Source organism: Solea senegalensis, linkage group LG1 (genome assembly GCF_019176455.1).
Source record: "Solea senegalensis isolate Sse05_10M linkage group LG1, IFAPA_SoseM_1, whole genome shotgun sequence".
In the NCBI taxonomy this organism is placed as follows: domain Eukaryota; kingdom Metazoa; phylum Chordata; class Actinopteri; order Pleuronectiformes; family Soleidae; genus Solea; species Solea senegalensis.
In genome coordinates, this window is record NC_058021.1 from 9,773,736 (window position 1) to 9,788,840 (window position 15,105).

The 15,105-nt window shown below is 44.0% G+C and overlaps 2 protein-coding genes across 2 annotated transcripts in view; one reads left to right on the plus strand and one right to left on the minus strand.

Moving 5' to 3' along the window:
- Positions 1–3,170, plus strand: part of dnah9l (dynein, axonemal, heavy polypeptide 9 like) — a 41,217-nt gene extending 38,047 nt beyond the window's left edge. Inside the window, exons 85-91 of the mRNA XM_044031135.1 lie at positions 454–513; positions 724–906; positions 1,104–1,286; positions 1,486–1,601; positions 2,046–2,158; positions 2,645–2,785; positions 2,859–3,170. Coding sequence (XP_043887070.1) covers positions 454–513; positions 724–906; positions 1,104–1,286; positions 1,486–1,601; positions 2,046–2,158; positions 2,645–2,785; positions 2,859–3,106 — 1,044 coding nt within the window. The 3' untranslated portion in view covers positions 3,107–3,170. The remainder of the gene's footprint in view (positions 1–453; positions 514–723; positions 907–1,103; positions 1,287–1,485; positions 1,602–2,045; positions 2,159–2,644; positions 2,786–2,858) is intronic.
- A 20-nt stretch (positions 3,171–3,190) lies between these two features.
- Positions 3,191–14,738, minus strand: LOC122772833 (mitogen-activated protein kinase kinase kinase 20-like). The gene is made up of 11 exons (XM_044031147.1): positions 14,269–14,738; positions 11,192–11,279; positions 10,331–10,432; positions 9,265–9,330; positions 9,149–9,177; positions 8,890–9,027; positions 8,224–8,310; positions 7,242–7,316; positions 6,844–6,950; positions 5,136–5,316; positions 3,191–5,041 (listed from the first exon to the last, which is right to left on the minus strand). The coding sequence occupies exons 1-11, from the start codon at positions 14,425–14,427 to the stop codon at positions 4,076–4,078; spliced, it is 1,998 nt and encodes a 665-aa protein (XP_043887082.1). The 5' UTR covers positions 14,428–14,738; the 3' UTR covers positions 3,191–4,075.
- Positions 14,739–15,105: the final 367 nt, after the last annotated feature.

Sequence of the window (15,105 nt, forward strand, 5' to 3'; positions counted from 1 at the left end):
CGACAGCGGCGCCACTGCATACAAAGCTGAGTGTCGGCAAGAGAGGAACCAAAATGTGCCCGTTTTCAAACCTGCACCACCAGACGTGGCAGATTTTGAGGCAATAACGTGTTACAAACTCGTAGTAAGAGACCCAGAAGCAGATTCAGACACAGAAAGTGTATAAAGTCGAGTCCGGGAAACAGGCAAAGAGGAGAATTCAGTAAGGCAGATAACAAGACACAGGTGCAAACAATAAGGATGGGGTCAGGCTATCGGGGCACAGTAAGTATCGGAAAATACCGAGTTATTACCAACAGGAAATAACTGATGATGTAGCATCACCTCGGCAGATGACAAACATGTGACATGCGTTTACTGTTAGCTGTCTGCGACGGCACCATTGTATGTTTTCCACTGTGTACGAGATGTGCAGCAAAAAGTTCTTCTTCTCATATTTTTCCTTTTCTCAAGTTTGACCGGAAACATGCTTTGGCTCCTGGGTTCATCATTCCCTCCAACCTGGACTATCAGGTACCTGATGAAACTTCATAATCAGAACCGGTGGGAGCATAAAAGGAACTGTACACTTGTGTGTCATTGTGTGCCCATAAATGAAGTCATTACTGAGGTATTAGTGAGTCAACAGTCCCTGGATACACCGTGTGCTTTGTTATGAAGAAAAGTCGCTACGAGCTCAATGCAAGAATCCATTCACTAATAATATTCTCCTGGTAATTCCAGGGCTACCATGATTTCGTAGATGAGATGCTGCCCCACGAGAGCCCAGTGCATTATGGGTTGCATCCCAACGCAGAAATTGAGTTCCTGACAGTGACGTCCGATAACCTTTTTCACACTCTGTTGGAGCTGCAGTCTCCTGATGCTGTGATGGGAGAGGGAGCCTCGCAGACACTGGAGGAGAAGGTTGGATGGGAAGGTTTTTGTTTTTTTACCTACAGTAATTAGACGACTGACTCACAATTATTAACACAAGTCTGTTCCCACAATAGCAGCAGCAGTTTCAAATCACCCTCTATTTTAGGGAAACACATCATCAAATCTAACAGCATTAGCTGTCACTCACTTCTCCCTCTCTCTCTCCCTCTCTCTCTCTGTCCCAGGTGAAAACTATCTTAGATGAGATTCTGGAAAAGTTACCAGAAGAGTACAACATGTCAGACATCACCTCTAAGACAGCTGAGCGCTCGCCGTACATCCTGGTCTGCTTCCAGGAGTGCGAGCGCATGAACACACTCGTCTCTGAGATGCGGCGCTCGCTCAAGGAGCTTGACCTAGGACTCAAGGTTTGACCACACACAAAAAATCTTTAGATTTAGTTTAGGGACCAAAGGCTCTCATATCATATCCTGTAAATACCCTGACTTTTTTTAAAAAAGTGAATATCTAACATTTCATGTGTATTTGTTTATTACTACATTACGAGTGTGTGTGTGTGTGTGTGTTTTCATACCGACATTGCAATGAAATATCCGTGTGCCAAAGGGTGAACTGGCCATTTCCTCTGAGATGGAGAGGCTGCAGACGGCCTTGTTCTTTGACAACGTCCCCGACACCTGGACCAAGCTAGCTTACCCCTCCACCTACAGCCTGGCTATATGGTGTGTACACAGCATGTGTCTGCATGTGTATTTAGTTTTTTTTGTCGTCGTCGTTGTTATTTTTTGAATAGGTAATAGTCATTTAACAGCAGTAAATAATGTTAATTACATGTAATCATGCATAGTCATGATCCAAAATAGTGTGTTTACTGAAACAATGAATCGATTACTAAATTAATCGACAACTATTCTGATAATCGATTCATCGGTTTGAAGCTTTTTTCATGATTAAAACAAGATTTGCGATTGTTTAAGCTTCTTAAATGTGAATATTTTCTTCATTTCTTTGCTCTGGATAACAAAGAGATCATTCAAAGTGAATCCTTTTGGTTTGTGGACAAAACAAGACATTTGAGAACGTCACCATTTGCAGGTTTGATGTACACCGATCAACATTTTTTAAGTTAGTTGCAGCTCTAACTCCTACATCTTACTGTGTGCCAGGTACAATGATGTGCTGCAGCGCTGTAAAGAGCTGGACAGCTGGACTCAGGACCTGACGCTGCCGAGTGTCGTGTGGCTGTCTGGACTCTTTAACCCTCAGTCCTTCCTCACTGGTAAAGTATACATTAACTGTGAAGACAGACAATTGGTCTTTTTAAATACAACTCATCATAATGAAGTCGCTTTAAGTTTTAAGGTTTAAGGTTTAAGTTTTTTGTTTATCAGTGATCGTTCTTTTTTGAACGACGGCCTGAAAAGGAAAGTGACAGAGTGTCGGAGCAGAGCTTTTCTTCACAGAGCAGAAGTGTGTGAATTAACCAACGGTGAACTATTAATGATTGTAAATGACTTAGTCACACTTTCGATTCATCTAAGTGCTAGGACGTGCCGCCTGTCTAATGATCTCACTTTTCATCCAGCTGTTCTGAATTAGCTTGTTAACTGTTAACTTGTTTAGCGTTTGTTTAATGGGGGCCGACGCAGTAACAGCAATTATCAGATGTAATAATTCAGAGTTGGGTTTTTCTAAAGTTTAGAGATTGTAAGTTTATTCCTCTGTCCTTTTTTTTTTTTTTTATCCTTGCATCGCGGCTTTTTAGCGGTGATGCAATCTCTGGCGCGGAAGAACGAGTGGCCGCTGGATAAAGTGAAACTGACGGTGGACGTGACCAAGAAATTCAAGGAAGAGTTCAACCAGCCTGCCAGGGAGGGGGCGTATGTGTATGGACTTTACATGGAGGGTAAAATCAAACAGTGTCACTGTGATTTCCTCCCTGTTGCTTGCTCTCTTCTCACACTCGTGTCCTCCCACAGGGGCAAGATGGGACACTCAGGCCGGGGTGATCACCGAGGCCCGTCTAAAGGAACTGACCCCCCACATGCCCGTCATCTCAGTCCGAGCTGTGCCCAATGACCGCCACGAGACCAGGAATATCTACGAATGTCCTCTCTACAAGACCAAGATCAGAGGACCCACATATGTGTGGACGTTTAGCCTGAAGACCCGGGAGCGGCCCGCAAAGTGGGTTCTGGCTGGAGTGGCTTTGCTACTCAGCGTGTGAGACCGAGTTAAGAGGATTGTATCTACTGTACAGGGACAGGTGGGTTAAAAATGCTCAACGCAGAGCAAACTCACAGGACCAGCATCAGTTTCTGTTCTTTTTATTGAAAAATGATAAAATATACAGAGGGAAATGCCAAAAGAAATTCACACACTAGATCACAGTTAGAACTGATAAAAGTCAAAGCCTGTTTCGAAGAAAAATCAAATCTACCAACTACAAGATAAGCAGGAGAGAAACATCCGACAGTGCTCTCTCGTTAGAGCGCCATTCAAGTGTGTTATGTCGCGACACTTGTACCTCTTACAGTATGTTATGCATCAGTTCTAGTAGCATATTAAATTACACAGGTGAAATCGTTCCGTCAACGTTACAAGGCAACCTTTAAATTGCCTTTTTGCTCCTTCCTACTTCACAGTACACGAGTGTAGTATTCATCCATTCAATAAAAAACAAAAAAATAAACAAAAGAAATGTGTGTGTACCAGCTCTTTGTCAACTGGAGATTCCTTTACACTAGGGCTGTCACTTTTTCAACATAACCCCAATATTGTCTGTTTGATTTTAGCATTTAACCTTGATAACCAGTTTGAGTTCAAAACGTACAGCCTAGAAGCGCAGCAGACTGTCTGAAGTAATTACCCCATGGTCCAGCAGAGGGTGCTCCGAGCACATCTTGGCCTTAGGATCCATCCGTGAATGCCCTCTGGACCCATGTGAAAAATAAGACGTTGATGTTATTTTGCTGTGGAAATGGAGGAAATGTGAAATGTACAGCCATATCTGAATATCTTTAAAGGAACGCGGTGTCATGTAATATTCATTTAACGTGATTTTTGGAAAAGTGACAGCCCTATTATGCACATACTGTAGTTTACACTATATGTGCTGACAAGGCGATATCTCTAGTTTGGCCTCTGTGTGTTTCCTGTTTGTGTGTGTGTGTGTGCGTGCGTGCTAACGTGCTTTCTAGTCACTGTCAGACCAGTCGAGCTCCATCATGTCCATGGCCGCAGTAGCCATGTTGATCTTGGTTCCATGCCGCACGCTACAGCTCTTCACAGAGTTCTGATTGGATGAAGCCCGCATGCTCACCTGCACTCCCGAGCGGCCGAGGACACCCACTTCACCTCTAATCTTTTGGCTGATGGCCTCGCTGCGGTCACCTCTGACTCCCTGAACTACGACACCCATGTCACTCCGCCGACCCCTGACCCCTAGCTCGCTCCTGACTCCCTGACCGACCACCTTCACTCCCAGGTCACCCATGTTCATGTCCATGTCGCCTAGTCTCTCCATGTCCCCCATCTCATCCATGTCTAAAGACAGCATGTCCCCCAAGCCCCCCAAACTCCCATGGAGACTTTTGAACATGGTTGGGAGCCGCCCTCCTTCAAACCCTCCCTCCATCCCTCTCTCACTAAGTCTGTCTCCACGTTTTTCTATCTCCCACGCCCCCTCTTTCTCCTTCTCCCTTTCCCCGTCCCCACCCGAGTATCCTCGCACTACAGTCGTCACCCTGCTCCTCTGCACGCCTCCTCTGTCCCTTTCCCCCTCCTCCCACGTCCTCTCCTCCCTCTCCACCACACCACCTGGGAAGCTCCGAAGCGTCACCTGCACTCTTCCTCCCTCCATGCTCCCACTGTCATGTCTCTCTTGCTGACCCCAGCCTTTCTCCTCCAGGGTGCCCTCCTCTTCCTCGCCCTCCTCTCCGAATCTCCCCTGCAACCCAAGGAGCATGGCATGCAGCCTCCCACTGTCGAGTGAACCCACCCCCCTTTCCAGCACCGCGCTGCTCCCCCTCTCTGTGTCTCCGTTGCTGAGGGTGCGGATTAGAGAGCTGACGCCCGCACTGCTGACTCCTGTACTGCTGGAGTCCTGAGAGTGCGAGCGGAAGAAAGACCCAGAAGAACCAATGGACATCGGCGCGAAGAACTGTCAGAGATGAGAGCAAGGGGGAGGGTATTACAAGGTCGCACTGTCAGCTGCCTAAACAGATTTACATGGACCTCATTCCACGGTGACTCACTGGTGAGATGTTTGAGCGCTCCATGAGTAGGGAGGTGGGACTGGGAGTCATGTTGGACCGCTCCATCAGCCTTTCCTCCCACAGTCTCAGCCTCCTCTCCCTCTCCTCCAGCTCCTTCTCTTTGGAGTAAAGTTCCCGCTCCAGCTTCCGAAGGCGTTCCAAGGTCGACTCAATTTCACACCTGTAGGGCAGCGTACAGGGAGAACATCAGGGATCACTGCTGAGGCTGTTTGGAAAATCACCAAACCCATATAAACTCATACAAACATAGAAATAAAAAGTGCTACTTGTCATTACAACTGCACATCAAAAAAAAGACAATGCAGGTAATCAAAATAGCAGATATGTATTTCCTACATGAGACTGTATTAGAGTCTAACATCATTATTGGATGTAATTCCTGTAATAAAAGTCATTGCACATGCAAAAAGCTTGTCCTCGTTTGACTGCAATACTTGCAGCAACCACAGGAGGTCACTGCTGTGATTTGTGAGTGTGTATCTATGAGAGTGCATTCACAAACACAATCAGTTCTCACAGCAGCTAAATATAGACAAGAGATCTGATGCACAGCCATACCTCCTCCTATGCTCCTGCCATTCCTCCCTATTCAATTAGCCCACCCCTTTAGCTCCTTCGCTGTCTCTTCCCCTCCTCCACTCTTCCCCTTGTCCCAAGTTTTTCCACTCGTACCCAAAACTTCACTCAGAATTGATTGCCTCGCTGTACTCATGTTAAATATGCACAGAATCTCGCACCTTCTCTCCTCTGCTCTGTCCACCACCCTTCTCTCTCTCTCTGTCTCACCCTCTCCCCGTCTTTACTCCTGTCATCGGTACTCTCTCTTGTTATCCCTCTATTCTCTGTTTTTGATTTCACATGCACCCATTACATTTCTGTTCCTCCCCTGAACGTCTCCTCCTGTCCATACTTGATGTTTCCACCACCTCTCCCCTCCGTCTCCTGTCGTTTCCCCCCATGGTGGAGTGAGGGCACAGTGGAGTAGAGGAATCTCTTTCATGGACGCTTTCCAGAGAGCTTATTATAGACCGAAGTAGAGTACAGGGTCACACATTCAACTTCTCTCCTGAGCATTACAGTCCACAGAGCCGTGCGTAAATGTGTGTGCGCGCGCTGAGATTCTGCGCCGAGTTAAATTTGAAGTAAACAACGGACTGCATTTGTGATAAGAAACTAAAACCTCTCTTTGAGCTTTGATTAGAGATGATGCCTCATGCTCCGATGCAGTGCAGATACAAGAGTGCTGTGCAAACGTCTTGCACAAGGCCACCATTGTAGCTTAGGCGTTTTAGCAAAGTTTTAATAATATTTCTATGACGATACAACCAGAAAATGCAGGATATGAAGAATGCTTAAGGCGGTCTTGAATCAACACCACGTAAAAGACCTTTTTGACAGCAGCCATTTTCGTCATGACGCACAAGGACAAACACAGGTGTTGACCAACAACGTTAATTATAGTTGTTCCAGTGCAGGGTCCTGGTGTTGTTCAAGGGAAGGTCACACTCAATATTTGACACTTTTACACCTGTAGAAGCTGTTTTCTTTGTTTTGTTTTTCAAAAAATGTGATGTTGTTCATATTTCCTGTATTTTCTGGTCGCATGCTGCATTATATATGGTCATTATAGCATTGCAGAAACAACAAATCTCATGGTGGCTTAAGACTTATATATCTGTGTTTGTACCTCCACTGGTCCTTGTTATGTAAGAAGGAATTGCACTGGTCCGGTAGTCTGCTGTCATTGGCCATGGTCTCCAGGGTTACCAGCACCTGCTTAAACTGTGGACGCTCCTGTAGGTACATGCGTGCACACAAGCAGAAGTAACACTCATACATGTTTTTATTATCTTATTATTCAGGGGTGTTCCTAACCAGGGCAACAACAATTTTAAGAGAAGCCCCGTTTATACATATCAAATAGCAGACTGCAGTGATTTTATGGTTGAAACCCCCCCTAATTAGACCCAGTGACGTTACAGTTTACAGTTTGTTAAAGGGGCCCCCTGAGTACGTCCTGCCCAGTCTCTTCAAACGCCCCTGGCACTTTCAATAAGATAATCTTCAGATCCATCTCGAGCTTACCTTTGGGTCTGCTTGCCAGCATTTCCTCATCAGCTCAGCAAAACTAGCTGGACAGCTGGTGGGGATGGTCAGCCTCTAGATAAACAGAGTCATAAACAAAAGCCAGTTAAAGGTCCAGTGTGGCACCTTTACTATGCGTTACTGGCAGAAAATGAACACATACTGTAAGTAATGTTTGTACAAGCGTAGAATAAGTCGTTTTTTGTAGACTTTGAATGAGGCTTTTATGTCTGACATACAAGAGTGTCCGTGTTTATCTTTCGTTGTATTGCAAAGTGCAGCAACACGGCACTAAGATAGAGTTCCTGTGTTAGGATCTCAGTGTGGCCTCGGCACAGGTCTGAATGAGCCCAGACAGCTCCACGGTGCTGCGCAGTAAATAGAAACAGTTTTCTGTGGGGAATAATCCTAAAATATCACTGAGTGGAGCGAGGGCAAGTTGGAGGGTCAGGAAGAGGTGTAGCCGTGAAGAGGAAAATCAGAGGGAGACTGGGAAAGGAAGAGACACAGTGAGTTATTTAGGGAGAGTATTTGGAGCTTAGCCAACAGCTACTCAGGAATCATGTTCTCAGTTGTTTGCTGGCTCCCACTGTGACGCTGTGTGGCTGCTAGAGGGGATTCGGGCACGTCAGTAACTGAAAAACACTGTTTAACCATCATCCCCTTCCACCCATAAACACTCGCCTATCGCTGTAGTCCTTTCCCTCTGTCTCTCTTCCTCTCATAAAGGCATTAGCTGGGGAGGGGGGCTCTGGCTGAACTCCACTGCTGTGTATCCAGTCCTTACAAGAGCACAGAACTGACATCAGGCCTAAAAATACCCAGCCTCAGTCTCACCAGCTCACAGTGGAAACCATGAGAGCATCGCATTGTTCCTGCAGCCTTCTCAAAGTCTGGTGGGTCTACATGTTTGCAAGGTATTCCAGAAGGTACACGTGCGCGTCTGCGTGTGTGTGCGTCTGCGTGCGTGCGTGCGTGTTACCTCTTGTTTCTCCACCACCAGCCACGCAACCTGCAGCCCTTCAAAGCCTTTGAAAGGAACCTCCCGAGTCAGCATCTCCCACAGCACCTGGTCAGAGAACATTCAAACATCACATCCTGTGCAGTAGATCAAGACGGGAATTTGTCTCATCCATGTATCCACTGTCCAAGGTTACAAATGGCGTGGGGTCATGAATTCAGCTTTCTTAAAAGGGACTTTGTCTCTTCCCCTTTATTGTTAACTGCTGCTGCAACTCTGAAAAACTTTGGTACGCAGTATGTGAATGAAGGAGTTGGACAACATGCTACAGCTGAAGATTAAAGATAAAGAGACTTTTCCAGAAACAATGACTGCATTCTGCAACCAGCTTATGGGATCTCTTTGTTTTTAAATGTTAAATGTTGTAGATCCAACAAGTTCATGTTTTGTCTTTGTTTCTGTTGTTTTCCACACATAGCGACCAACAACCATCCACTCTCAGAGTCCAATTGACCTAATCCCCAAATGTACCGTGGGAGAAAACCCACACACTCATGGAGAGATGAGAACATGCAGCACTTGTATTTATTTAATGTTTCCTTTTTTCCTCTGATGTCTAGCTGTAGTTCTTCATGTCAGAATAGGAAAGTTTGATCTCTGGCATCATGTGCAGTGCTGAGAACTCACCACGCCATAGGAGTAGGTGTCACAGGTCTCAGACACCGGCAGGCTCTGAATGACTTCAGGTGCCATCCAGGGGAACGTGCCCACCACAGTCATATGGGTGGTATGAGAGAGAAACTTAGACGCTCCAAAATCACAAATCTGGAATTCCAACAGAGAGAATGAGGGGGAAAAAAAACCTAAAATAAGTGAAGTGAATTTAAAACAAATGCCAAAAATAACAATGTTCTTGTCCATAAATCACAAGATAGCAGTTACAAACCTTCAGCACTTTGTCTGCCGTCATTACCACTGTGAAGCAAGAGAAGTGATGTGAGTGAAGGTAAAGTATGAAGAGCACGGTTGTTGACACGTGCAGTGATCGAAGTCAAACGTTACCATTGCGTGACTTGAGGTCTCTATGAATGACTTTGACTGGAGCCTCTGCGTGCAGGTAATGCATTCCTGAAAGATGACAAATGACATTTAAGAAGTGTGAAAATTGTTTTTATTACATTTCTTACACGTTTCACTGACTGACATGTACAATTTGGCTGAACGATTTGGGCAGAAATCCACTCTATTTCTTTAGGCTGCAGATTTATACAGAAAACAAACGGCCAGATATAATGAGGACAAAATTTACGAGTTTGATCTCAACAGATTAAACATGAGCGGGCTTCAATTCAACTTTTAATTGTTAGTACTCTATTTGACAGGTGACTTTTCATCAAAACCCAGAGAACATCTGTGGATTTATTAATCTTTCATCTTCATCCTCGACCATCAAAAGTACAATTTCTTAACCCTTTTATGAATCAATCAATCCTTTTCTTCATTTATTTTACTGTGTATGTATCCCTCTCCCACCAAAAGCTCATCTGCTACTGCTGTTCTGTATTGTGTATGGTGTAACTTTTGAATCTAAACAAATCTTTCGTCTTTTACATTTAAACCTTTGTCAAATAAGTTCACCCAGTGCTACCTAAGACTATTGGCTCCAAAGGACTCTTTTCTTAAAATATTGTGTTGCCCAGCAATGTTCCCACGCTGTAGGACATGACTGATTTTATGTCAGAGTAGACAGAGGCCATAGCAACATTGCACTAGTAAAGTGAGATGGCTGCAACCAGGTTGGAAATATGTCTGAAACATACAAATAAACATCCACAAAGAACTTCAGAAGGGAATTAATGTTACTACTGTTCAAATAACCCAGTAGTATTCAGGTGAGGGACAGAGCAGCATACAAATAATGTTACACTGAGGATCAAACCGAGGCTGAATAATAACATAAACAACACCTTTAGTTACGCACCATGGCTTTAATGAATTCATTTATTCCTGCCTGTTGCAGTAAATGATTAAAAAGCTTGTCGGTGCGGAATATAAACAAGTGAATGAAGAGGCGAGTAAAGGATTCTCTCTAAATAATGGACCACAAGTACTATGTCCTCAGTCTTACCTTTGGCCATCTGTATGGCCCATGTCATGATCTGCTCCATGTCCATCTCCTCACTCTGCTCACTGGAGAGGTACTCATACAGAGAACCCCCGCTGGCATATTCTGCAAACAGTGACACACATGGAAACATTGATTATTGAAAAAAAGAAAGCACATGTGTATCTATGTTTATACAGCTACAAGGTCACCAAGTCCATGAGCAAAATGAATGGATTGAATACAGATGTGTCAGCTTTGTAAACGATGGCTATAGAAAGGCTAACTGTCCACTTTTATTGATATCTTGTGGTCTACCTCATTATCCTACAATGTTTAACAGCTGCACATGGCCCAGCCTTTAAGATTTGACAATGAAAATATCTGGAAAACCTGTTTTTATTCAAGCGAGCGCAATACTTGGTCAGACTCGACCACAGCGAGAGCTACTGACAGTTTTTCAGTCGTGCGTCGTCGTCGTTGACGCCGTCGCTGTATTGTAACCATTTGACTCTATCCAGGATTACTACCACATCTAAACACGCTGGTCTCAGTTACAAATGTCCTGCCAGGAAAAGCAGCAGGAACCTGTGCTCAAGAGTAGACACTGACACTTCAAAACGCACACAAACACTGCTCGGCCACCCGAGCATGTGCTAACGTGCGTTTAAGTGGCACGTCCAGGACCAAATATGATCAAATCAAAGAGGGAACCATCTGCTCTGACCCCATTCTGAATGGAGCATACAGTGATTCAATGACCCTGGCCATATGTTCATATTGTTATTCTTATGAGGAAATCTTAAAGGATATATGAGTGTCTCGCTCTCTCCCACACACATACTGTACACACACACACACACACACACACACACAATGTCTGACCTGTGACAATGCCATAGTTGGGAGATTCCAGCACGGCTCCATAAAACTGAATGATGTTCTTATGACTCAGGACACTGAGAATCTCAGCCTGGTCAAGGAAAAGGGAGAAGAAGAAACAAGAGAAGGGACATGAACAACTTCATTAGCAGATTACTTCAGTGTTCCAGTATCTGACACTGGTGCAGAGAGATAGCATTTGAATTACAGTGATTACAAGGTCAAATTCAAAGCACTCTCAAGATCCATTCCTCACGCTTTTCCAGCATTTATTATATAAATACATACATCACAATATAATAGATGGTATTCTACTATAACAATAGTCAGGTTTACACATGCAAGCGAGGTCCATTTAGACTTTCCCACTGTTAATAATCTAATAAGCAAACTATTCAGCCTATTAGCCATTTGTAGTGAAAGAAATACACTTTTCAGCACTTTTGAAAACACAACATTAAAATGGATCCTGTACAAATCCTAGAGTTACGGGCCAGACGGTGTCGTCTGAACTCGTGTCTGAACCTCTGTCATGCCTCAGGTTGAGCCCGCAAACAAAGACCTTTCACGCTGCGGTGACAAACAAAACATAAATCTGAACTGACATTTATTGCAGGTCATAACCTTTACATTATGTGGAAATGATGCCTCGCTAACCATCACATTTATGAAATCACACAAGCAACCGCAACTGAAAATCAAAACCTTTTCTAAATAAATAGTTTTTCTTCCAAAGAAAGAGAACTCTTTTTTGCCTCGGTCTACCATATGTGAGTTTGTCAGTGTGTACAAATATCATTTTGTGAATATACTGTAGCGATAGAAAGGTACAATTACACAAATAGTGTTCTTTTGCACTGCATTTGAGCGTCTTTATATTTCTGCGTCCACATATTTTAAAGTGACATGATATACTTTAGCTTCTACTTCCTCATCGTGGTTACATCTGAATTATCCGACCGTAACTTTTCAGATTAAGAGTTTAAATTAAAGACTATAAGTAATTATTCCACCTCAATGAACTGGACCAGTGTTTCCCACTTTTTAAAGATGACAAATTAGCGCGACCAAAATCACAATGTGAAATGTGACAAATCGTGATAATGTCATTCTCTATAATGAGTGCTTTTGGTCATATGATGGTGAGTTATATGTATTTATGTATGTACATGTAGTTTGGTGCTTTTATTTCCTTAACTTTCACTTAAAGGGCCACACAGTTGGTGTAGTGGTTAGCACTCTTGTCTTTGCAGCAAGGAGACCCGGGTTCGTGACCCCGTCAGAACAAGCGTCTTTCTGCATGGAGTTTGCATGTTCTCCCCGTGTGTGTGTGGGTTTTCACCGGCTTCCTCCCTCAGTCCAAAAACATGCAATATGGGAAATGGGTAAATTGGACACTATAAATTGACCATGAGTGTGAGAGTGGATGGTTGTTTGTCTGTCCAGTGTATACCCACACCTATTGTCAGCTGAGGTTGGCATAGCACCGACCGCGACCCTCATGTGGAGGATAAAGCAGTACAAGATGGATGGATGGATGGATTCCACATTCAGTGTGTGAAAGATTCATGAAGAATATGCTCAGCAGCAGTCATCCATAATAACATGTCTGCCCACCCTCCACGTGTTTGTCCACAAGTGTGAGAAAGTGATTGTCAGCCCATGTGTGACAATGCATCGTCTGTATATACAGTACATGCCTGACTTACCCACAGTTCGTCCTGATTCCCTGACACTGGCTTGTGAAGCAGCACCGCTCCAGCATTAATAACACGGAAGGAAACTATGTTTGGATCATTATCGGGGTCATATACTACGTGGAGAACCACCCGGCCTGGACTGCAGTGCATTAAAGCATGAGAATGACCACACACCTCGCCCTGACATACAATGGGAGGAACGGAGGAGTGCTGGCATAAATAAAAACGCTCCTTCCACAAAAGAGCGGGAGGAGGGGGAGGACAGAGAGGTATGTTTAAGATAAACACACGTTCAACAGCAGAAGGAGGAGGGGGCTCTGAGTGTCTGAGTTCAAAGAGAAATTAGTGGAAACTGATTTGTTAAGAGCAGCCATGTCCCACTCGTCAGAGAGGCCAAGTCTTTGGTTTTCCAACAGAATTGGGCTATGTTTGAGGTAATGCTGCGAGGTGATCTGTCTGTGGGTCGAGCAGGCCTGTGTTGCATTCACAACATGGATCAAGATGGGGGAGAGATCCCAAACCATATAATCAAGCAACACTGGTGATTGTAAAATAGCTCCAGTTCAATGCAATGATTTTGTTTTGCTGTACAGCATCAGGTTCAGCCCCTTTACAGCAGCCATTCCCGGAGATTTGACAGGAAATTATAGATGGGTTACATTAGTATTTTACTGGAGATTTTGTTAAAGTAGAAAATTAGATTTTATGTATTAAATATAATGTTTAAAATTACATTTTTTATCAGACAGACATGGAAACGGTTTCTTTACCAATACAAAATATTATTAGGCGTCACAGAAATGTTATATTATGCACACATTTGCCCAGAATACTTTGTCTTCTTTATAAAGTGCATCCCCATATCAATATTTTCCTCCATTTGAGAAATATGTGTATGTATATGTATTTATTGTTCATTCACAACCAGTGTTAATGTTGTGGCTCATGGTTTTGTGTGTGTGCAGTAAATACATGTGACATAAACAATAACTTTGTGTCAAACAGGCAGGGTGGAAGGGGAAAAGGGAAAGAGGAAGCATAAAGCATTAGTAAACTGATCTTCACAGACCTATATTTAAATTTTTGATATGACCATATAGTAGGCCATTTTGGGACCCTGGTTAAATACCTACTTAAGGTAAACAGCTTTTAATGATGGCACTAATAAACATTTCTGCTTATTGAATGTGTATGTATTGTCATTGTAGATGTTACAAATGTGTGGCAATGATAGTAATGTCTTTGGGCATGTGGCAGCAGTATATCTTTTCGTTCCCCAAGCGCAGACCTGGCAACCCTACCACTGGTGTGCATGGATATCCATTTTTTGTGTGATATGGTTGTGTTGCAGTGTTCGAGTGTGTGTGTCCACCCTCTTACCTCTTTGTCAATCTTTAGAAGCTTCTTCACAGCCACTTCCTTGTCCTGGGATATCCAGATGGCCCTGTAGACGCTCCCAAAGCTGCCTCCTCCACAGTTCTCATAGAAAAGCAGGTCCTCATGCCTTATCTGCACAAACGACGAGCCAGGGGACGACATGGCATACTGACTCACACACTCTGACACACACACACACTCACAAACACATGCACATTCACATACAAAGAGAGGCCAAAAGCTTGCACTCTCAAGTCCCAAAACGGCCGGCCCAAAAGTATGTACAATTCACAGATCGGTACAGCGAGAGTGAAGGATGACAAATTAAGAGAGGTGGAGTAGTTTCCTCTGCGAGGTCAGAGTGGATGTTGTCAGGCGACAGAAGAGATTGTCAGAGGGAAGAAACCAGAAAGTGCTGGAAGAGAGAGAGAGAGAGAGAGAGAGAGAGAGAGAGTTTGCTCCCTGAGAGTCAGGGAATGTCGAGGCCCCCCGTCACTACTAGACAACATTGCCCAATAGTGGTGATACAGTGTAACTACAACATAAACACACACACACAACACACACAGTGTGTGAAGATGAAAGAGAGGTGAGTGTTTTGAGTGTGTGTAAGTTACGGTTTGCAGTGAGTGTGTAGCAGACACACTGTTCAAATATGGCCACTGGCATCCAGGGTATTCCTTCTTAGTGGATAACTGTAGCTATATAAAGATCTCCATAAACTGCACACGACCCCCCCCACCCACCCAACACACACACACAGAACTTCAACCTATGGCATGTCATAGATAGTAAATCAGTTAGCAACGAGGACGACTGCCACACATAACTAAATCCTTC

Coding starts and splice junctions, on each gene's coding strand:
- LOC122772833 (XM_044031147.1), bottom strand. CDS start 14,427: ATGTCGTCCCCTGGCTCGTCGTTTGTGCAGATAAGGCATGAGGACCTG. Junction 7,317..8,223: donor TGGTGGTGGAGAAACAAGAG/GTAACACGCACG, acceptor CTGTTTATCTAG/AGGCTGACCATCCCCACCAG. Junction 6,951..7,241: donor GCTGGCAAGCAGACCCAAAG/GTAAGCTCGAGA, acceptor ATGTACCTACAG/GAGCGTCCACAGTTTAAGCA.